Source organism: Choloepus didactylus, chromosome 17 (assembly GCF_015220235.1).
Source record: "Choloepus didactylus isolate mChoDid1 chromosome 17, mChoDid1.pri, whole genome shotgun sequence".
NCBI lineage: Eukaryota > Metazoa > Chordata > Mammalia > Pilosa > Megalonychidae > Choloepus > Choloepus didactylus.
Genome location: NC_051323.1, coordinates 29,848,009 through 29,870,552, shown reverse-complemented (window position 1 = coordinate 29,870,552; position 22,544 = coordinate 29,848,009). Strand labels below are relative to the sequence as shown.

At 37.8% G+C, this 22,544-nt stretch overlaps 1 protein-coding gene and 1 pseudogene across 3 annotated transcripts in view; one reads left to right on the top strand and one right to left on the bottom strand.

The window, feature by feature from the left end:
- Positions 1-22,544, top strand: part of COMMD1 (copper metabolism domain containing 1) — a 283,066-nt gene that overhangs the window by 184,051 nt on the left and 76,471 nt on the right. Inside the window, exon 3 of one of the 3 annotated variants that reach the window (XM_037807069.1) lies at positions 19,893-21,032. The exons of the other annotated variants lie outside the window; for them this stretch is intronic. Coding sequence (XP_037662997.1) covers positions 19,893-19,901 — 9 coding nt within the window. The 3' untranslated portion in view covers positions 19,902-21,032. Of the gene's footprint in view, positions 1-19,892; positions 21,033-22,544 lie in introns of those variants that run through there. 3 annotated transcript variants of the gene reach the window in all.
- LOC119512425 lies at positions 18,813-19,855 on the bottom strand (annotated as a pseudogene).

Genomic DNA, 22,544 nt, shown 5'->3' with positions numbered 1-22,544 from the left:
TGCGTTAAGATTTTCTGTTGTTTTTGGCCTCTTGGCATTTGTTTTGCTTGATAGGGTTCTTTCAAGTTGTAAAGAAAAGGGGATATCGATCTAATTTTTCAGGAACGGTTTGGTGACATACACTTTCTCTAACTAACCAGCAGATGGCGTCTGTGAGTCACCTATATCCCTCAAGTCAGTTCTCAACCTTGTTTCCACGTTGTGTGGGGAAATGATTCTTGTGGGGTTCAGTTGGAGAACTCAGTTTGGGTGTGTTGTTGGAGCTGTCCGCCCTGAATGTGGGGCGTGTGTACGGGTGGCCAGGGAGGAAGGGCAGTTCTAATGTTCAGATCCCCCAGGATCCCGGAGATTCAAGGCCGCCACAAGAGTCTAAGCCTTCATTTCAGTTCAGCCCCAGACCCTCTCTCTTGCTGATCCATAAACCGCCAGACTTGGCGTAGCGTCCCTGGGTACTCTGAGTGGAGCCCCCCTCCCAGCTGCGCTCCTCCAGGAGCTCAGCCGAGGGAATGCTGTGCTACGTCACCAGTGTGCGCCGTCTCACAAGGGAAGCCCTGGGCCGCTGGGCCATGTGGCGGCACACTCCCCGCCCGAAGCAAAAATGGCCGAACGGGGCATCTCAGCCCCCTCCTCCTCGCACAGTTCCTCCTTCCCAGCTCCGGTACAACTGGCGGAGCTCTGGGCTGTGGGCACGGGCACGGCCCCGGGTAGGAGTTTATCCAGCCCTCTGGGGGGCCAGCTGCGAGCCGGGGGGTTTCTTTCTGCTTCCGGCTCTCCCCTCTGTTCCCCCGAGCCAAAGGGTATCTGCTGTGGGCTATCTTCCTGGCCAGACACCAAGAGGCTGGCCCAGCCCCCTCTTGCTGTGTTTTACTGCGTGGTTCCCACAATTGCTGCTGGAGTCACTCCTTTTTTTTTTAAAGAGCCAGCTGGTCTCCAAACACTGAACCCTGGCTTCCCCAGCCTACCGTGCGGCTGTGGGTCTTCCAGCCACTTACTCACTCGTTTCAGAATGCCGACTCCCGGTTTCACCAAGTATATGGCCCCTCTGGAGCTAGGAGCCCTCGTCCAGCTGGCGCATCGCTATAACCAGTATTCTAGGTCACTTTCTGGTTTTTAGCTAGTGTTTTTCATGGAGGCGTTTTTTTCACCGTCTCAGCTAGCCGCCACCTTAGTTTCTCCTCTATGTATTCTTAATACCTTACAGTTTTTAAACACTTTCCTCACATACTCTATTTCAGTATATTTCAGTATATTCTCAGTATCCCCATGTGAGATGCCTAATTGACAGACTAAAGGCTACATGAATAGTAATTCCAGAATCTGAGTGAGGAACTATAACATTTCACCACTTACTTGAACTGCTGAATTCAGTATGGACTGTAAATATTAATGGTCATACAGGAATGAGAGAGATCACTGTCCATAACAAACTCTCTGAAATTAAGTGGTAAAGTTTGTGTGTAAGAACATTTTTTAGGACATGAGTTAATAGCTTTTATCAGAGTTTTCTTTTCCTTTTTAAAAAAATTGGTGTATAATTGCCATACATTTAATCAGATTTTGATAAGTGAATCTATGGCTCCAAAAAAAAATTTATAAACTATTTGTCTGGAGTATCTGAAGAAGTTTCTTAGCAAATGAGGTGAACAGAGAGGTGAGAACACCTAAACTTGCTTCCATGTTCCCTAAATTGTAATCCCCTAGGTGGGTTTTTCCTCAGCATAAATTCATGATGGGGCTTACCTTCTGTTCCTGGTTGCTAATGCTGCCATTAAGCAAAATACCAGAAATGGATTGGCTTTTATAAAGGGCATTTATTTGGTTCCAAAGCTACAGTCTTAAGGCCATAAAGTGTCCAAGGTAAGGCATCAACAATAGGGTACTGTACTGGTTTGTATATATATTGTCCCCCAGAAAAAGCCATATTCTTTAATGCAGTCATATGGGGGCAGACATATTAATATTGATTAAGTTGGAACCTTTGGGTTAGGTTGTTTCCATGGAGATGTGACCCACCCAGCTGTAGGTGATAGCTCTGATTAGATAATTAACATGGAGGTGTGGCTCTGCCCATTTGGCCTGGGCCTTGATTAGTTCACTGAAGCCCTATAAAAGCTCAGACAGACAGAGCTCATAGCTAGCTGCAGCTGAGAGACACATTTTGAAGACGGCCATTGGAAGCTGACACTGACATTTTGGAGAAAATGCCATTTTGAATGCAACCTGGGAGCAAGCAGACGCCAGCCACGTGCCTTCCCAGCTAACAGAGGTTTTCCAGACGCCAGTGGCCTTTCTTGAGTGAAGGTACCCTAATGCTTATGCCTTACCTTGGATACTTTATGGCCTTAAGACTGTAGCTGTGTATCCGAATAAACCCCCTTTATAAAAGCCAATCCATTTCTGGTGTTTGCAAAAGGGCAGCATTAGCAAACCAGAACAGGTACCCTGAATGGGCAGGGCCCATATTTCCATTGCAACATTCAATCAAGAGGTCACACCCTAATCAAAGGTGTCACTCACAGATGGATGGGTCATATCTCCAACATAATCAACACTAATACGTCAGCCTCCACAAGATTGCATTAAAGAACATGGCATTTTGGGGGACATAATACATCCCAACCAGCACACTTTCTTTCTTATGCTAATTTTCCATGGCAGCGTCCCTATTTCTCTTTATTATCCCCCAGGTTCCAGAGTCATAGTGGTTTGGATATAGTGGTTACTGGTCACATCATAGGTCTTAATAATTAGTTTTTAGATAAAATTTAACTAGTAACTTATTTTTCTAGGTGTTCTAGTTTGCTAATGCTGCTGGAATGCAAAACACCAGAAATGCAGTGGGTTTTATAAAAGGGGTTTATTTGGTTGCAGTCTTAAGGCCATAAAGTGTCCAAGGTAATGCATTTTATTTGTTTACAGTTTTGCTTTTTAGTTAGAAAAAGTGGTAAAACTAATGTTGGAGACATTTTTAGAAGTAAAAAGAAATCTCTCAACAATCGGGTACCTTCACTGGAGGATGGCCTATGGTGTCTGGAAAACCTCTGTTAGCTGGGAAGGCACGTGGCTGGCATCTGCTCCAAAGTTCTGGTTACAAAATGGCTTTCTCCTGGGATGTTCCTCTCTAGGCTTCAGTTTCTCTCCAAAATGTCACTCTCAGTTGCTCTTGGGGCGTTTCTCCTATCTTAGCTTCTCCAGAGCAAGTCTGCTTTCAAAGGCCATCTCCAAAATGTCTCTGTAAACTGCAGTTCCTCTCTCAGCTCTTGTGCATTCTTCAAAGTGTCCCTCTTGGCTGTAGCTCCTCTTCAAAATGTCACTGTCAGCTGCACTGGGTTCCTTCTGTTTGTCAGCTCATTTATATGGCTCCAGTGATTTAATTTAGACCCACCCTGAATGGGTGGGGTAACACCTCCATGGAAATTATCCAATTAGAGTCATCACTCACAGTTGGGTGGAGTGCATCTCCAAGGAAACACTCAAAGAATTACAATCTAATCAACACTGATACATGATAAGAAAGAAAGTGTGCTGGTTGGGATGTATTATGTCCCCAAAATGCCATGTTCTTTAAAGCAATCTTGTGGAGGCTGACATATTAGTGTTGATTATGTTAGAGATGTGACCCATCCATCTGTGAGTGACACCTTTGATTAGGGTGTGACCTCTTGATTGAATGTTGCAATGGAAATATGGGCCCTGCCCATTCAGAGCGGGTCTTGATTTAATCACTGGAGTCCTATAAAAAAGCTCAGAAGATTACATCAAAGATAATGGCGTTTTAGGGGACATAATACATTCAAACCAGCACACTAGGTAAAGTAGGTGAGAGAAATATATTTGAGAACCGTAACACATGTACTAGACTTCATGCTCTTTTAACTTGAAAATTGAACAGTAAGTACTGCGCAATACTAAGGATATCTACATGTTCATTCCACAAACATTTGTGAAACACATCATGAGCCAGAAAGTGTACTGAGAATTCAATAGTCAGACCTAGCCCCTGCTCTCATGGAGCATTCAGTCTAGTAGAGAGGCAACCATTAAACAAACTGTCAAGAGCCTTTTCTGATGGGTGTTCTCTCCTTAGATCAGTGGTTCTCAATGTTGTGTGTGTTGTTGGGGATGGGGAGGGGGAATTTTGTCTCTCAGAGGCATGTGGCAATGTCTAGAAACATTTTTGATTGTTTTAACAGAGAAATGCTACCGGCATCTAGTGGGTAGAGACCAAGGCTGCTTCTAAACATCCTACAATGCAGAGGAGAGCCCCAACCCTCCACCCCTACTCCCTCACAAAGAATCAGCTGGCCCAAAATGTCAATAGTGCCAAAATTGAGAAGCCATACCTAGATGAATGGTTCAGAGTAACGGAACAAAGTTGTCAAACAATCTTTAATAAGGTGTAGCAGCTGGGCTTAATCAAACGAGCTCAGTAGTGCAATATGCCACCCTATGTAGTTCTAGTATGTCCCTGTTAGTGGATTTCAGGGATTATTAAAAGACTTTCTGTCATACTCAACTTGTATTCTGATTTTAGTCCATTAAAATGGATATGGTTATCGTAATAGGGAAGTAGGAGATGGTGGCTTGGGTTTGGAGTTTGTAACATGCTTTATTTTAAAAGCATGGCTCAAAATATATTGGTATGATTAATATATTCTTATTATAATTATCTCATATTAATATTTACTTGAATTGCATGGATAAATCTAACAGGTAAACCCAAAACCAGTGTGGAATAACTTAGAGGAAGGACTTAGAAAACAATCAATGGAGGTGTTATACCCACATGAATACTCTGGAACTGTACTTCTCTAGCTTTAATGTACATATCAAACACCTCGAAATCTTATTAAAATGTAGACTCTGATTCAGTAAATCTGGGGTGAGGCCTAATATTCTGCATTTCTAACAAGCTTCTGAGTGATGCTGAACCTGATAGTCTATGGACCATACTTTGAGTGGCAAGGCTAGATGAAGCACTGGATCATTGCACAAAATAAGTACGTTTTAAGTATCACTACTCCCTGACCAGAAGAAAGAAGATCATTTTTAAAAGATTTTCCCAACATTTTATTTGTTTACAGTTTTGCTTTTTAGTTAGAAAAAGTGGTAAAACTAATGTTGGAGACATTTTTAGAAGTAAAAAGAAATCTCTCATACTAATCATTTCATCACCCCAATGAAGTTGCTAGTATTCTGTGTATTTTCTTCCAGTTATTTTTCCTATGAGCCTTTAAAAATTTATATCCTTAATGGTGGTAATGGTAGTACAACATTGTGAATATAATTAATGCCACTGAATTGTATACTGTACTTGAAAGTAGTTAAAGTGGGAAATTTTAGGTTGCATATATGTTGCCAGGATAATAATAATAATAATAATAATAATAAAAACATAGACCTGTACAACATAAAGAGTGAGCCCTAGTGGAAACTCTGGAATATAATTAATAAAATGATAATATTGTTTTATCTCTTGTAACAAAGGTACCACACTAATGGAAAATGGTAATAATAGGGAAAACTCTGTGTGTGATGGGGAAGGAGTTATGGTAACTGTACTTTCTGCATGATTTTTCTGTAAACCTACAACTGCTCTAATTAAAAAAAAATTAAATCCTTAAGCACAGTATATGCGTTATACATTTTGTATCTGCTTTTGTTGCAAAGAAAGATGTAAAAAAAATTCCCCTTTGTTTTTTTCTCACTTTCCTTGTCCTCTCTACTATCGCATTTTGTTGTTCAACTTTGAACAGTTCATTTCAGGAAAGATCTGTCACTTAGGAAGAGGCCTCCTGAGAGAGATCAAGGATCACATACCTTGCTGTAGAGACTTCATTATTTAAAGCTGACTTAATGTCATGTGGCAGTTAAAAATATATTTCTGATCACTGGGAAAAGTTAAGATAAGAAAAGTCTGCCCTTAAATTTGAAAGATATGTGACTGATGTTCTGGGACTTTATCTACTCAGGGAACATGGTGTTGTTATTTGAAATTAAACATTTTTTCTTAAGAAAATACCTTTTTTTCCTTATAATTGGAAGCACAGTGACAAATGTGGTACTAAAGTACAAGTGTACCTTGATATATACAATTATTGAAAATCTGTGTGTGAGCTGAATATTTGTAATGTTGAATTTTATTTTCCATTTATTTCTATTATTAGTTCAGAAATGCCTTCTAATGAAAAGATTGTAAAGAAATTTACAGATTGAGAAAATTACCCTTTGTGCTATGCTTTTGATGCAGCTTATTTTTCTTACTAACTACGTACCTTAGATAGGCTCAGTACATCTCATGATGGGCTTTTAGATACTCTGGAGTTTTGATTATCTTAAAAATCCACTAATTCTAAGCCATCTGAAGTCTAAAGTTTCAGTGAACACACTTCTCCAATCACAACTCATGATCTGTAAAAAGCATCAATTTTTAAAAATTATGTTTTTTTAGAGTGGTAAGCATTAGATTGCTGTGCTAAAAATTTAACATTTTTTCATATGTGCATCCTGTCAGTCTAACAAGTCAGTGACTGTATTGGTCAGGGTTCTCTAGGTAAACAGAAACAACATGAGGTATCTGTAAATATGAGATTTATAAAAGTGTGTCATGCAGCTCTGGAGATGCACGAGTCCAAATTCAGTAGGGCAGGATGCATGAGTGCAAATTCCATTGGGCAGGCCGTGAACTGGCAACTCCAACGAAGGTCTTCAATGGACAGCCAGGAGAGGCTGGCTGGCTGAAGAAGTGGAAGTTCACTCTCTTCTTCCTTAGTACTCTTCAACTGATTGGATTAAATCCAACTGATTGTATTCTCATTGTGGAAACACTCCCTTAGTTCATCGTAGATGTAATCAGCCACAGATGCAATCAATTGACTGATGATTTAATAAACCAGCCACGAAATGTCCTTGCAGTAATGGTTAGGCCAGTGCTTGCTTGACCAGACAACTGGGCACCATCACCTGGCCAAGTTGACACATGAATCCAACCGTCACAGTGACTTATAACAGACTTCGTCCCCTGATGATATTTTAATCTTTTCAAGCCTCTTGACACTTTAAATTGACAAATTTCTGAGAGTGATTATATGTTATTGGTTATTTAGCTCTATTAGGAGTGATTCTTTAATGGATTTTCTTACGTGTGACTTTTTCTCCTGTGGTTATATCATAATCTGGTTTCATTTGGGCCCCCTGAAGTTGATTGAGATAGTCCAAAGGTTTTTAACCATATGTTCAGTAACATATTAATGGTTCAGTAAGCTTGTGTCCTCTGTCATCAATGTGTCTGGGCTTCATAGCAACTGTCAGCATTCTGTGAATATGCCAAAGACTTTTCTCATTCAGTCAGCTGAACTCACTCTTTAAAAGACTCAAAGTTATGCTATACAAACAAGCCTTCAGACCCACCAAATTGTATTGGATGAGCAGTAATTAAAAGTTGCTCATCTCCTTTCTCAGAGAGTGTATCATCCACTATTTTCAGTGAGCTCTCAGTGGGATGACTTCAAGTCATTCAAAAAGAGTCTCAACCATCCTGTTTTTCCTTACTTATTGTATCAGTTGGGATTAAGTACAACTTCTAGTAACAGAGACCCAATCCTCTGAAAGGATTGAAGTTTATTTCTCTTCTATGTGAAGGCCCAGAGATAGGCTCCTGTAGTCCTCAGAGTCCCAGACTTTTCCATCAGATCATTCTGTTGTCCCTAGGGTCATAGTCCAAGATGTTCTTATATCCGTATCTTAGGCCTAAGGATGGAGGAAGGGTTGAAGAAGAAAGGGGCAAGGTTGTATATCTCTTGTCCTTAAGTAAGATTCCTCCAAGTTGCCTTAGCAACTCCTCCACTTATATTTTTTTAGTTCAATTTTATTGAGATATATTCACATATCATACAGTCATACAAAGCATACATTCAGTTGTTCATAGTACCATTATATAGTTGTGCGTTTATCACCAGAATTAATTTTTGAACATTTTCATTATCACACACACAAAAATAATAAGAATAAAAATTAAAGTGAAAAAGAACAATTAAAGTAAAAAAGAACACTGGGTGCCTTTTTTTTTTGCTCCCATTTTTCTACTCATCCATCCATATACCGGACAAAGGGGAGTGTGGTCCATATGGCTTCCCCAATCACATTGTCACCCCTCAAAAGCTATATTTTTATACAATCATCTTCAAGATTCAAGGGTTCTGGGTGGTAGTTTGATAGTTTCAGGCATTTACTGCTAGCTATTCCAATTCATTAGAACCTAAAAAGGGTTATCTATATTGTGCATACGAGTGCCCACCAGAGTGACCTCTTGGCTCCTTTTGGAATCTCTCTGCCACTGAAGCTTATTTCATTTCCTTTCACATCTCCCTTTTGGTCAAGAAGATGTTGTCCATCCCATGATGCCAGGTCTAGATTCCTCTCCGGGAGTCATATTCCACATTGCCAGGGGGCTCCCTCCCCTGGGTGTCACATCCCACGTAGGGGGGAAGGCAGTGATTTCACCTGCCAAGTAGATCCCATGAATCTTAAATTTGTTTGATTTATTGATTACCAGATGAGTTAAAAACTCTTCTGGTAGCAAGTCATAGAAATCCAAAAAACTACCTTAACCATGTAAGGGAATTTTTTTTTTTTTATTAAATTCAGTTTTATTGAAATACATTCACACACCATACAATCATCCGTGGTATACAATCCACTGTCCACAGTATGATAACATAGTTATGCGTTCATCACCACAATCTATCTCTGAACATTTTCCTTACATCAGAAAGAACCAGAACAAGAATAAAAAATAAAAGTGAAAAAAGAACACCCAAATCATCCCCCCATCCCACCCCATTTGTCCTTTAGTTTTTATCCCCATTTTTCTACTCATCCATATACTAGATAAAGGGGGTGTGATCCACAAGGTCTTCACAATCACACTGTCACCCCTTGTAATCTACATTATTATATAATTGTCTTCAGGAGTCCAGACTGCTGGGTTGGAGTTTGGTAGTTTCAGGTATTTACTTCTAGCTATTCCAATACATTAAAACCTAAGAGGTGTTATCTATATAGTGCATAAGAATGTCCACCAGAGTGACCTCTCGACTCCATTTGAAATCTCTCAGCCACTGAAACTATTTCATCTCATTTTGCATCCCCCTTTTGGTCAAGAAGATACTCTCAGTCCCATGATGCCGGGTCCACATTCATCCCCAGGAGTCATATTCTGCATTGCCAGGGAGATTTACACCCCTGAGAGTCGGGTCCCACGTAGAGGGGAGGGCAGTGAGTTCACCTGTCAAGATGGCTCAGTTAGAGAGAAAGGGCCATATCTGAGCAACAAAGAGGTACTCAGGGGGAGACTCTTAGGCACAATTACATGCAAGTTTAGACTCTCCTTTGCAGTAACGAGCTTCATAAGGGCAAGTCCCATGATCGAGGGCTCAGCACATCAAACTGCCAGTCCCAATGTTTGTGACAACATCAACACCAGTCCAGGTGAGGATGTCCAACACATCCGCACCTTCCCCCAGATCCTCGGGGCTGGGGAGGGGGAGGCTGTAAATATATTTTTTATTATCTGCCCAAATTACTCTGGGATGTGTCACTATTTCACTCCAGCCTATACTACCCTACCGTATCTCACTTCCTATTCAAAGTTCTGTGAAATTGTCTTCCACTTATATTTTATTGACTAGAACTTAATCACACAGCCATACCTAGCTGCAAGGGAGGGAGGGACATGTTTTTATTCTGGGCAGTCACATGCCTGCTTTATGGAAGAAAGGAAGATGGATGTTGAGGGACAAATGGCAATCTGTCATACGCACTATGATTTCTGTTTCATCCATTGTCATGAGTTAGACTAAATTTCAACATAATTTTATGTCAGTTTTAGCATACTGTCTAGGATATTATTGATAAAAACTTTGGTGAGGGTCAAATGAAATGGGGGGAATAGAACTGACACAAGGTATGTGTCACTGTACTTACACAACCTCTTTTCTCTTTTTGAATTTCCATATTATTAGTATAGACTTTTTTCTCACGAATCCCTGCAGTTTCTTTATCATTTGGGCCAAAAGGACAACTGAGTAGAGGTCATGTTTATGGAAGATCCTTCCAGTCTTCAGAGTCCTGGGCATGAAACCTAAGCTGATTACAAAGCATCATTTGCAATAACTTTTGTAACTCTGATGCCTACCTTGCCTTTTTAGGAGGGGTTTGTGTTTCTGAATGTATCCAAGTATTTGATGTAGTGATAGGAGTTACAAAATAATGAGAGGAATAGGTATGGGAGCAGTTTCAGGAAAAGAATGACAGAAACAGGGTGTTAATAAAAAAGTTTTCCTAGTAATTCAGGGCATTTGAGGCTGGGTACTGTCCAGAGAAATAGAACATGAGACCATTAGAAGTTGGGATCCCTGGAAAAGAAATGATGATCAAGACTGCATTTGGGAGGTTCTTGTCTTTTTTTTTTAAGTGTCAGAATTTTATTAATAGGGTTTTGTGCAATGAAAAGAAATGGGGAGATGATTCCACCCTGCTTTCCCAGTGGATGAGAGAAACAATACCTAATTATCAACTCTTAATGATCTGAATGCATTTTTGAGGCTAAGGCATGCATTAGTAGTTCATTCTTTTTTATCGCTGAGTAGTATTCCATTGTATGAAAACATGGCTTATTCATCTTTTCTCCTATTGATCATTACCTGGACTATTTCCAGTTTTGGCCTATTAGACATAAAGCTGCTATGAACATTTTGGTACAAACCTTTTTGTGGACACATGATTTTTCTATTGGGAAAATGCCTAGGCATAGAATTCCTGGATCATAAGGTAAGTATACATTTAATTTTATAAGAAGCTGCCAGAGTTTTTTCCAAAGTGGTTGCACCATTTTATACTCGACCAATAAGATATGAGTGTTTCAGTTTCTCTACATGCTCTTCAAGATTTGGCTTTGTTGGTTTAAAAACTTCATTGTGGTTTTAACTTCATTTTCCTGATGACTAAATGATGTTGACCACCTCTTTGTTTGCTTATTGGCCATTTGGGTATTGCTTTTTTTGAAGGGCCACTTCAGTGTTTAAATCTTTGACCCATTTTTAATTATTTGTCTTTATTATTGAATCATAAAGCATTTTTATATATTCTGAACAGATATCTTTTATAAAATTCTGTATATGTTTTCAGAATTATTTTTCCCAGTTTGTGGCATGCATTTTTATTTTTTAATGGTAACTTTTGGTGAACAGATGTTTGTAATTTTGGTAAAGACTAATTTGTCAGTTTTTTTCTTTTATGCTATTACATTCTCTGACCTAAGAAATGTTTGCCTTGCCCAGGTCATGAAGGTATCTGCCTATGTTTTCTTCTAAAAGTTTTTTAAGTTTTTGAAACATTTTGAATTAATTTTGAGTGTGTTGTGAACCAGGGATCAATGTTTATTTTTTCCCGTATGGATTCCAGTTATTCTAGCAATTTTTACTGAAAAGGTTTCTTCCGGTGGATTGCTTTGGCACTATTTTCACATCATATGACTGTATAGCTGTGGACCTGTTTCTGGACTCTCTACTGCTCTTCCATTGATTTCTTTATCTCTCTTTATTACATTACCAGTCTGTCTTGATTTTAAAGCTTAAAGCTAGATATTAAGTCTTAAAGTCAGGAAGTCCAATTTTATTCTGCTTTTTCAAGGTTGCTTTGGCTATTCTAAGCCCTTTGCAATTTGATATAAATTTTAGAATCAGTTTTGCCAATTTCCACACATACAATTAAAAAAAAAAAAGCTGCTGAGATAATGATTGCATTGCATCTATAGATCAATTTGGGAAAAACTGGCATTGCAACAATATTGAATCTTCTAATTTATGAACATGATATAACTCTGTCTCAATTTCCCTAAGCAATGTTTTGAAGTTTCCAGGGAAAAGGTTTTGCACGTCATTTGTTAGTTTCATTCTAAGTATTTTATATTTATTGACACTTGCATATGGAATTGTTTATTTCACTTTCTGGTTCCTTGTTGCTAATAATTGAAATGCAATTGATGTTTTATTAGTCTTGTGTCCTGTGATTTTGCTAAACTCATCTATTAGTTTTAAGAAATTTTGTAGATTCCTTAGTGTTCCGGTTTGCTAATGCTGCCGTTATGCAAAATACCAGAAATGGATTGGCTTTTTTAAAAGGGGTTTATTTGGTTACAAATTTACAGTCTGAAGGCCATGAAAATGTCCAAATTAAGGCATCAACACGAGTATACCTTCACCGAAGGAAGGCCAATGGCATCTGGAAAACCTCTGTTAGCTGGGAAGACATGTGGCTGGCATCTGCTGATCCCAGGTTGTGTTCCAGCTCCTCTTTCAGCTCCTGTGCATTCTTCAAAATGTTGCTTTTGGGCGTTTTGTCTTCTCTTTGCTTTTCTGAAGGAAACACTGGGCTAGCATCTCTAAAATGTCAGCAAGTCTGCTTTCAGCAGCTATCTGCAAAATGTCACTCTCAGCTGCTCTTCACTCCTTTTGTAAGCTCTCTTATAGGACTCCAGTGATTAAATCATGACCCGTGCTGAATGGGTGGGGCCACACCTCCATGGAAATAATCTAATCAAAGTTATTACCCACAGTTTGGTGGATCACATCTTCATGAAAACAGCCTAATCCAAAGATTCCAACCGAATCAACACTAATACGTCTGCCACCACAAGATTGCATCAAAGAACATGGCATTTTGGGGGGCATAATACATCCAAACTGGCACACTTAGGATTTTCTTCATAAATATTTTTGTGATCAGTTGTAGTTTTTCTTTTCTGATATTTATACTATTTCTTTTTTCTTTCCTGTCTGCACTGGCTACGATCTCCAGTACTATGTTACTAGAAGTGGTGAGAGTGGATATTTTGCATTGTTTCCAATCTTGGGGAGAAAGCATCCAATAATTAACCATTAAGTATGATGTAAGCTGTATTTTTTTTGTAGATGCCCTTTTTTGGCTTGAGAAAGTACCCTTCTCTAGTTTGCTAAGAGGTTTAATCATGAGCAGGTGTTCATTTTGTCAAATCTTTTTCTATGTATATTGAGATGATCATATAATTTTTCTCCTTCTGTTAATATTACATTCATTGATTTTTTTTTTTTACTTTTAATCTTTTCAAAGAACCAATATTTGGTTTCTCTTTCTTTTATGTCTCTTTATTTCCTTTCTTCTCCTTTGGGTTTACTTTGTTCTTTTTCTAGATTCTTAAGGTGGAATCTTAGGTCATTTTTTTTCTTCCAATATAAGCATTTTAAAGCTTTTATTTTCTTTTTGAGAATTGTTTTAACTATGTCCTACAAATTTTCATGTGTTGTATTTTCATTATCGTTCAGTTCAAAATAACCTTGTGATTTCTTCTTGACCCATGAATTATTTTAAAATGTATAATTAATTTCAAAATATTGGGATTCTTTCAGGTAATTATTATTAATTTCTGATTTAATTCCATTGCATTCAGAGAGCATAGTCTATATAAAGTTTCCAAATAATCTTTGAAACTTATTGAGACTTATTGTATGATTTATCTTTTTGTATATATTGATGAATATACCATGCACACTTGAAAAGAATGTATTTTCTGGAGTTGTTGGGTATAGTATTTTACAAAATGTCCATTAGGTTAAGTTGGTTGATAGGGTTTTTTAGATCATCTATGTCCATACTGATTTTTTGTCTAAATTGTTCTGTCAGTTACTGTGAGACGGGTGTTCAATCCACAATCATAATTGGAGATTTAAAAATATCTTTTCTGTCAAATTGTGTCAAACTTTGCTTCATATACATTGAAGCTCTGTATCAAGCACATATACTTTTTTTTTTTTTAATTTTATTAGAGAAGTGAGTTTACAAAACAGTCATGCATAGAATTCAGGATTCCTATACAGCACCCTACCACCAGTGCCTTGCATTGGTGTGGAACATTTGTTATTATTGATGATAACTTTTTAAATAATTGTACTATCTTTTAACAGTATTTACCTTTGTTACAGCTGATGAAAGAATATGAAAATAGTTCTACCTATTGTCTATTATTTACATTAGGTGTATTTTTCCCCATATACCATTCTATTATTACCACTTTAAATTAGTATCATAGATTCCTTATAATCCATGAAAAAACATTCTTATACTTCTATTATTAATCATAGTCCATTGCCTACAGCAGGGTTCATTGTTCTGTACAGTCCTATGTTTGTCTTTTAATTTTTATTCTAGTAATATATACATCCTAAAGTTTCTTCTTTTAACCACAGTTCAGCTGTTGATTACACTCACAATAATATGCTACCGTCACCATCATCCATTTCCACACTTTTACCACCAGCCTAAATAGAAATTCTGTACAAGTTAAGCATCAACTCCCCATTCTGTAGTTCCAGTCTATCTCCTGGTAACTTTTATTATAGACTCTAATCCTATGAGCTTCCTTATTATAAGTAGTTTATAACAGTGAGATCATATAATATTTGTCTTTTTGTAGTCTGGGTTATTTCACTTAACATAATGTTCTGAAGGTTCATCCATGTTGTCGCATGCAACAGGACTTCATTCCTTTTTATAGGTGAATAATATTCCATCATATGTATATGCAAAATTTTGTTTATCCATTCATCGGTTGATGGACACTTGGATTGCTTCCATCTTTTGGCAATTGTGAATAATACCGCTGTGAACATTGGTGTGCACATGTCTGTTTGAGTCCCTACTTTCAGTTCTTCTCTGTATATACCTAGTAGTGGGATTGCTGGATCATATGGCAGTTCTATACCTAACTTCCTGAGGAACCATGAAACTGTTCTTCTGCAGCCACCAAACTGTCTTCTACAGCCAACAAACTGTCTTCTACAGCAGCTGCACCATTTTACATTCCCACCAGCAATGAATGAGCATTCCTGTTTCTCCACATCCTCTCCAATACTTGTGGTTTTTCAGTTTTTTTTAATGATGGCCATTTTAGTAGATGTGAAATATCTAACTGTGGTTTTGACTTGCATTTCCCTAATAGCTAGTGATGTTGAGCATCTTTTCGTGTGCTTTTTAGCCATTTGTATATCCACTTTGGAGAAATGTCTATTCAAGTCCTTTGCACATTTTTAAATTTGGTTGTCTTTTATTGCTGAGTCGAAGGATTTCTTTATATATTCTGGATATTAAACCCTTATCACATATTGGTTTCCAAGTATTTTCTCCCTTTGAGTAGGTTGTCTTTTCACTTTTGTGACAAAGTCCTTTGCTCGTTTCATTTATTTTTTTCTTTTGTTGCTTGTGCTTTGGGTGCAAAGTCTCAGGGGTATGGGGTTTTTTTTTTCTTTTTTCTCTTTTTCCTTTTTTTGAACACTAAGAATGTTTTCAAATCATTGTGGTGATACAGCCACAACTCTGTGATTATACTGAGAACCACTGTTCGCTTCGGATGGATTGTATGGTATGTGAATAAAACAGTTAAAAAAAAAGAGATCAATGCACAGAAATAATGTTTCTTTTTACTAGTAATGGACAATCTCAGGAAGATATCAAGAAAATAATTCCATTTAAAATAGCTACTGAAATAATCAAATATCTGGGAAGAAATTTAACCAAGGATGTAAAGGACATGTACACAAAAAAACTACAAAACATTGCTAAAAGAAATCAAAGGAGACCTAAATAAGTGGAAGGACATTCCGTGTTTATGGATTGGAGGACTAAGTATCACTTAGATTTCAGTTCTACCCAAGTTGATTTATAGATTCCAGTGCAATCCCCATCAAAATTCCAACAGCTTACTTTGCAGAAGTAGAAAATCCAATTATAAAAATTATCAGTACCTTAAATATATCATACCATTGTCTTCTTGCCTCCTTGGTTTCTAATGTGAAATCGGCACTTAGTCTTATTGAGGATCCCTTGTATATGACAAATGGCTTTTCTCTTGCTGCTTTCAGAATTCTTTCTTTAACTTTGGTATTTGATATTCTGATTAGTATGTGTTTCAGAGTAAGTCTATTAGGATTTATTTTGTTTGGAGTATGTTGTGCTTTTTTAGACATGTATTTTCATATCTTTCATAAGAGTTTGGAAATTTTAGGCCATATTTCCTCAAATAATTTTTCTGCCCTTTTCTCTTCTCTTTTCCTTCTGGGACACCCATGACATGGATGTTTGTGCACATTCTGATGTTATTCACATCCTGAGAACCTGCTCAATTTTTTCCATTCTTTTATCTTGTTCTTCTGTCTGTAAGATTTCGATTGTCCTATCTTCTAGTTCACTGATTCTTTCTTCTGCCTGTTCAAATATGCTATTATATACCCTTAGTGTACTTTAATTTCTTCTATTGTGCCTTTCATTCCCATAATTTGTTATGTTTATTTTTATACTTTCAAATTCTTTACCTCACCCAATATCTTCTTAATATTCTATATCTTATCCCTTTGTAGTTTTTAGTATATTGGAATAGCTAGAAGGAAATACCTGAAACTGTCGAACTGCAACCCAGTAGCCTTGATTCTTGAAGATGATTGTATAACCATGTAACTTACACAGTGTGACTGTGTGATTGTGAAAGCCCTGTGGCTCACACTTCCTTTATCCAGTGTATAGATTGATGAGTAGGAAAATGGGGACAAGAATTAAACAAAAAATAGGCTGGGATTGGGGGAGAATGGGATGTTTTAGGTGTTCTTTTTCACTTGTATTTTTATTCTTATTTTTATTTTTGTGGGGGAGTAATGAAAATGTTCAAAAATTGATTGTGTTGAATGCACAACTATATGATGGTACTGTGAACAATTGATTCACTGTGGATGATTGTATGGCATATGAATATATCTCAATAAAACTGAATTTTGAAAAATAATTTAAAAAAAGAACAAATTGCTTGACTTTAATATGGCCAAAAAATATTATTGGCTGTCTTATCTCACATACTCTTCCAGGTTATCTCCAGCTTTCATTGTCTTTGTACTATTTTATAACTCTGCAAATTATAGAGAACTGAATGTAATGTGAATGACTTTTGTTTATAGAAATGCAAATAACTGTATTTCGTGGAATGCAATTGATTATTACCCTGGAGATATTGACCAGTTTTGCATTTATTAAGTAAATTCTTTTCAGGATAAAAAATAAATATATTATATATCTCTTTAGCCATATTTTCCTTTATCTCTTTGAGTTGATTTAGGAGGTTTGTTTGAACATTTTTCATTAGGTGTTCCAAATTCTGTATCTCCTGTGAAGTTTTAATTTTTTCCTTTGACTGGGCCACACCTTCCTGTTTCTTAATATGGCTTGTAATTTTTGCTGTTGTCTAAGCATCTGATTATCTTCATGAGTTTACTCTGAAGGTCAGTTTCTCTCTCTTGTCTAGGGTTTTATTGTTGATTGGTTTTGTGTTAAGGCTCTTCTTTGACGCTGGGTTCAACTTACTATAGACCTTTAGAATTGCTCGTGTTTAACTGATCAGATTTTTTCAGCTCTTTTTCATCTGATTGTTGCACTGGATATGTGGTACAATTTTTAAGGTTGCTGTATTTGTGCAATTGTTTCACTTCCAGAAGAAAGCTTCCTTTCCTTTGTTCCTTCCTCGTGAGTCTTGGTCTGTTCTGTTTGTTTTGTTTCTGTAGTTATTTTTATACTCCTTTCATTGTCTCTAGCTGCTTTTGCCTGGAGAGCAAATTCTGGGGGGAGGGTCATGCCATAGAATACTTTCCCAAGTCAGTATTTCACAGCCAAACAGGGCCAGAGACCCATGGAGGGGACGCAGATCAGGTCCAAAGAGTCCTGGGGAAAGGGTCAGGAAAGATGCCCAAAGCCTTTTTGATGGCTCCCCAAAGCTGTGCTTTCCTAGCCTGCCCATCAGGTGGCACCCATCAGCAAACTGTTCTCCGCAGCCCTCAGGAGGCACTGGGGCTGTAAACTTCCACTGCCTCTTCCCTTGATGGGGGCATGGTAGAAACAATGGCTGTGGCTGGTCCACGTTAGTTTGAAGCAGTAGCTCAGACCCAGAACCTAGTGACCCAGATTTGCTAATCAGAAGCCATGATCAGTGCTCAGCAATGCCCTGCCCTGTTGTTGGGGAAGAGGATTTTTATGACCGTTTCTGTCCACATCAGCTAACCAAGAGCTTGACCCCAAGGTGGCACACCCTAAGAGTGGTGGTTGGTCACCAGCAGCTGCCACATGGGGCAGACAGATCACAGTTCTTTACCATAGTTTCTTAGCCTCGTCTACCTGCTCGTCCCTGAATGCTGTACAATGTTCTGGCCTCCAGAGCCCCAAAACAGTCATTTCAGACAGTTTCTTCCTGTTCACTAGCTATTTTGGAAGAAGGCATGAGTCCTGGGGCTCTCTACTCCACCATCTACCCTGGAAGTCTACATTAACGATTATACCTTTCTGACAAATTGTATTCCAGCAGTTTGAAGAATTTCCTTTAGCATTTCTTATACTGTAGGTGTGCTGGCGATGATATCATGTAAGTTTGTTTATCTGAAAAATTTTCATTTCATCTTTCTTCCTTTTTTTTTCTTTTTACAAGAAAGTTTACAAGCAGCTTTGTTAATAATAGCCAAAAACTGGAAACAGGCAAAATGTCCATTAGTAGAATGGATAAGCAAATTTGGGTATACCCATATGATGGATATACTACTCAACAATAAAAAGGAACAAACTTCTGATATATGCACACATGAATAAACCCCATAAATATTATGTTGAGAGAAAAAAGCAGATAAAAAAGAGAATATGCTATTTGATTCCATTTTTTATGAAGTTCAAGAATAGGCAAAACTAGGCTAAAATAAAAGAAATCAGAACAATGGCTGACTTTGTTGAGGGGAGTGAAAGGATTGTGAAAGAGCATGTGGAATCTTTCTAGGGTGATGGAATTTTCTATATCTTGATAGGGTTATAGGTTACCCAGACATATGCCATTGTCAAAACTCCTTGAAAATACATATTCTTAGGATACACTTGTTACAGATCAACTGGCACAACTTGTAGATGTCGGACTGTGCCCTCATCTCCTCCAGTTCTCAAAGGATTTTCCTTGAGTTTCTCTGAATTCTGGACAAGTTTCCTGTGCAGCTCCATGGTGAAATGCTCTAGCTTTTCTGCACATCATGTGCATCATCAAAGTTGGATGCTTAGAAGTGGTAAGAATCCTATGTAGGTTTTTTTGAGTTCTAGCTGTAGAACAGGTAACTTCTCCTTTTGGCTTATCCTCCAGGCTGCCTTCTGAGAATCAGAAGAGAACAAATACCTTTGGTTATTTGAACATGGAGCATCAACTAGCACCTTGTCAAACATTTCAGGCTGTGCATCTCCCATTTCTCTGCCATCCAATTCAGTCACTTTAATTACATTTACCAAAGACTGTGTAATGAAAGATTCTAGCATCTGCCTCAGCCACCTTGATATTAGACTGTCGTATTCATTATACTGAAGATAACCTGGATAAGCGCGGTGTAACTGAGCTACCGATTTGCCTCTAGGAGCAGCACACAGATCCCAAACCTTCTCCCCATCCCTTTCTCCCAGAGCCAGAACAAGGAGAAGAGAGGCAGCATTTAGGAGATAGTATTTTTTCAGATTTCCAATTTGGGGTCTTTCAATTGGTTAGGACTTCTGCTAAGGTAACACTTCAGTGATTCAGGATAATAGGGTAAAGATCCTTCCTGTGGTATGCCTTCAAATGCAAATCCTTTTCCAGTTCAAAATGATAATTGAATTGGTTAAATAGGACAGCATATTGCCAGCATGATGGAGATGTTAGTATATCCCTTATTGCATTTCAGGCATCTCCAAGTTCTTTGGAATATTGTTTTTCAAAATGATCCAATATAACTTTGAAATCTGTTCTGCTCTTATTTTGCTTTCAGCTAGGTTAGCATCATGCTTCCAAGAGTTGTCAAACAAGATGTCTACACCTCCTGGCATCAAAAAGCCTCCAGGGAGAAAACAGAACACCCTGATTTCCAGAATTTGCCGAACTTGCTCCCAAACCTGCTTCATCTTTATCCTTGATGGATATTTTTGCTGAAATTGTGTTGACGGTTTTTCTTTCAGGACTTTAAACATATTGTTTCATTGTCTTCTGGCCTCCATTCTTTCCAACGAGAAGTCAGTTGTCATTTGTATTCTTCACCTGTATGTAATGTGCCACTTTTCTTTGGTTGGTTTCAGGGTTTTCTCTTTATCTTTGGCTTTCAGCAGTTGGAATATGATGTGCCTAGGTGTGGATTTCTCTTCATTTATTCTGCTGGGGGCCCACTGTAGGTCTTAAATTTATACATTTTTGTCTTTTACTAAATTTGAGAAACTTTCAACCATTATGTTTTCAAATATTTTTTCTGCCTCATTTTTCCTGCTCTATTTTTCATATGGGAGTCTAGCTACACCTATGTTAAATCTTTAAGTCTTTTAATATTGTCCCACATGTTCCTCAGGTTCTGGTGGTAGTGCAGTTTGTAGTTTTCTATTTTTTATTTTTATCTTTTTTTCCCTCTGATCTTCAATCTGGATAGTTTATTATTCTATCTTCAAATTCATTGACTCTTCTGTCATCTCCAGACTATTGTTTTGCCCTGTTTCAGTTTGCTAATACTGCTGTTGTGCAAAATACCAGAAATGGATTGGCTTTTATAAAGGGTATTTATTAGGTTACAGGTTTACAGTTTACAGTTTGGAGGCCATAAAAGTGTCCAAACTAAGTCATCAACAAGAGGATCTCTTCACTGAAGAACGGCCAGTGGTGTCTGGAACACCTCTGTCAGCTGGGAAGGCATATGGCTGGTGTCTCCTCGTCCTTTGCTCCCAGGTTGTGTTTCAAAATGGCATTCTCCAAAATGTCTCTGGGTTTCTCTTAGCTTAGCTTTCCAAATGCCATTCTATCTGAATCTCCAAGCTTCTCTAAGTGTCAGCAAGCATCTGGGTCTGTGTCAGCTCTTAGCTTCTCTCTTAAATACCCCAGAGAACTAATCAAGACCCATCCTGAATGGGTGGGGTCACACCTCAATGGAAATAATCGAATCAAAAGTATCACCCACAGTTGGGTGAGTCACATCTCCATGGAAACACTCAAGCAAAAGTTTCCACCCTAATCAAAAGACTAATAAGTCTGCCCCCACAAGATTGCATTAGATAGCATGACTTTTGGGGGGACTTAATATATCCAAACCGGCACATGCCCATTTCGTGAAATTTTAATTTCTTATATAATATATATACTTTTAGAATTTCAGTTTGGTTCTTTTATATTGTTTCTATTTCTCTGCTGAGATTGCATATATGTTTTTTTCAAGCATCTTTTACTTTACATCTTTAAGCATAGTTATAATAATAGCTTTATCATCTAATACCAACATCTGGGTCATTTCAAGTTTGGGCTATATCTACTGTCTCTCTTGAATGTCACATTTTTTGTTTCTTTATGTGTCTGATAATTTTGGGTTGTATACTGAAAACAATGAATGATGTGTTGTAGATACTATGGATTCTGTTATGATCTCCTGAGAAATGTTGATTTATTTTGCTCAGTTAAGTAGGCAGTTAACTGGCTGAATCCAACACCAAACTTTTCCTCCTCTGTTGTGAGTAGCAGATGAAACTTCTGTCCAGAATTTTTAGCATCATCTGGGATTCTTGGACTCTGCTCCACGAATGCAAAATTTACTTGTCAGAAACTGCAGTAGAATTTACATGCAGAGTGTGGGGTTTCTTTGGCTGTCTCCTTTTAAAGATTTTTTGCCAATTTCTGACTGATATTATACCCTCTAGTGCTGTCCTTTTTGTTCCATAAACTAGTAAGACTTCAAATTGACTAGGGCCTGCCCTCAGGGAAAGAGCAGTTTAAATATTTTTAAAGGACAAGGGGACATGCTCACCCAGTCAGTGTCATGTTTAGGTGTTGACCCCCCCCCCCCCCCAGCAATTTCTGTCTGCTTTTGGTTGCTCAGTGCTTTCAGATAGTTTTGGGGTTTGTTTGTTGTTGTTTTTTCTTTTGTCCTGTTTATAATTCTTAAATGTGGGGTGGTAGATTAAATGGAAGTAGAATGTTTACTTCAGTTTAAAAAAAAAAAAAAAGCCACCTAAAACTGTTTTTTTGGAAAAGAGAGCACAAAAAGATGATGCCAAGCAAGGACTTAAGGTTCTTTTCTTTGGCTATTCTGAACACTGAGGGCACAGATTCTATTGGTATTCTATGTCTAGTATTAAAAATTGGAAATTGGAAGACAATATAATATAGGGGGAAAGAGTCGAGATTGAGATGTCAAGACCCCTAAACTATAGTTCCAGATCTTATATTAACTGGGTATTCTGTGATTCTGAGGTTCATTTGACTTTTTTCCTTCAAAAACTTGAGAAAAAATGTCCCTGTTCATTTATATTTTAAGGTTTATCAGTACCTTCATAGGACTTTGCCTATACCTTCCAGTCGTATGGGAAGTACATTTAACGTTGGTTGCAAATAGTGTTAGTATTTGAAATATCCTTTTGAGTTGTGAGACTAGAAAAAACATAGCACAATGAAA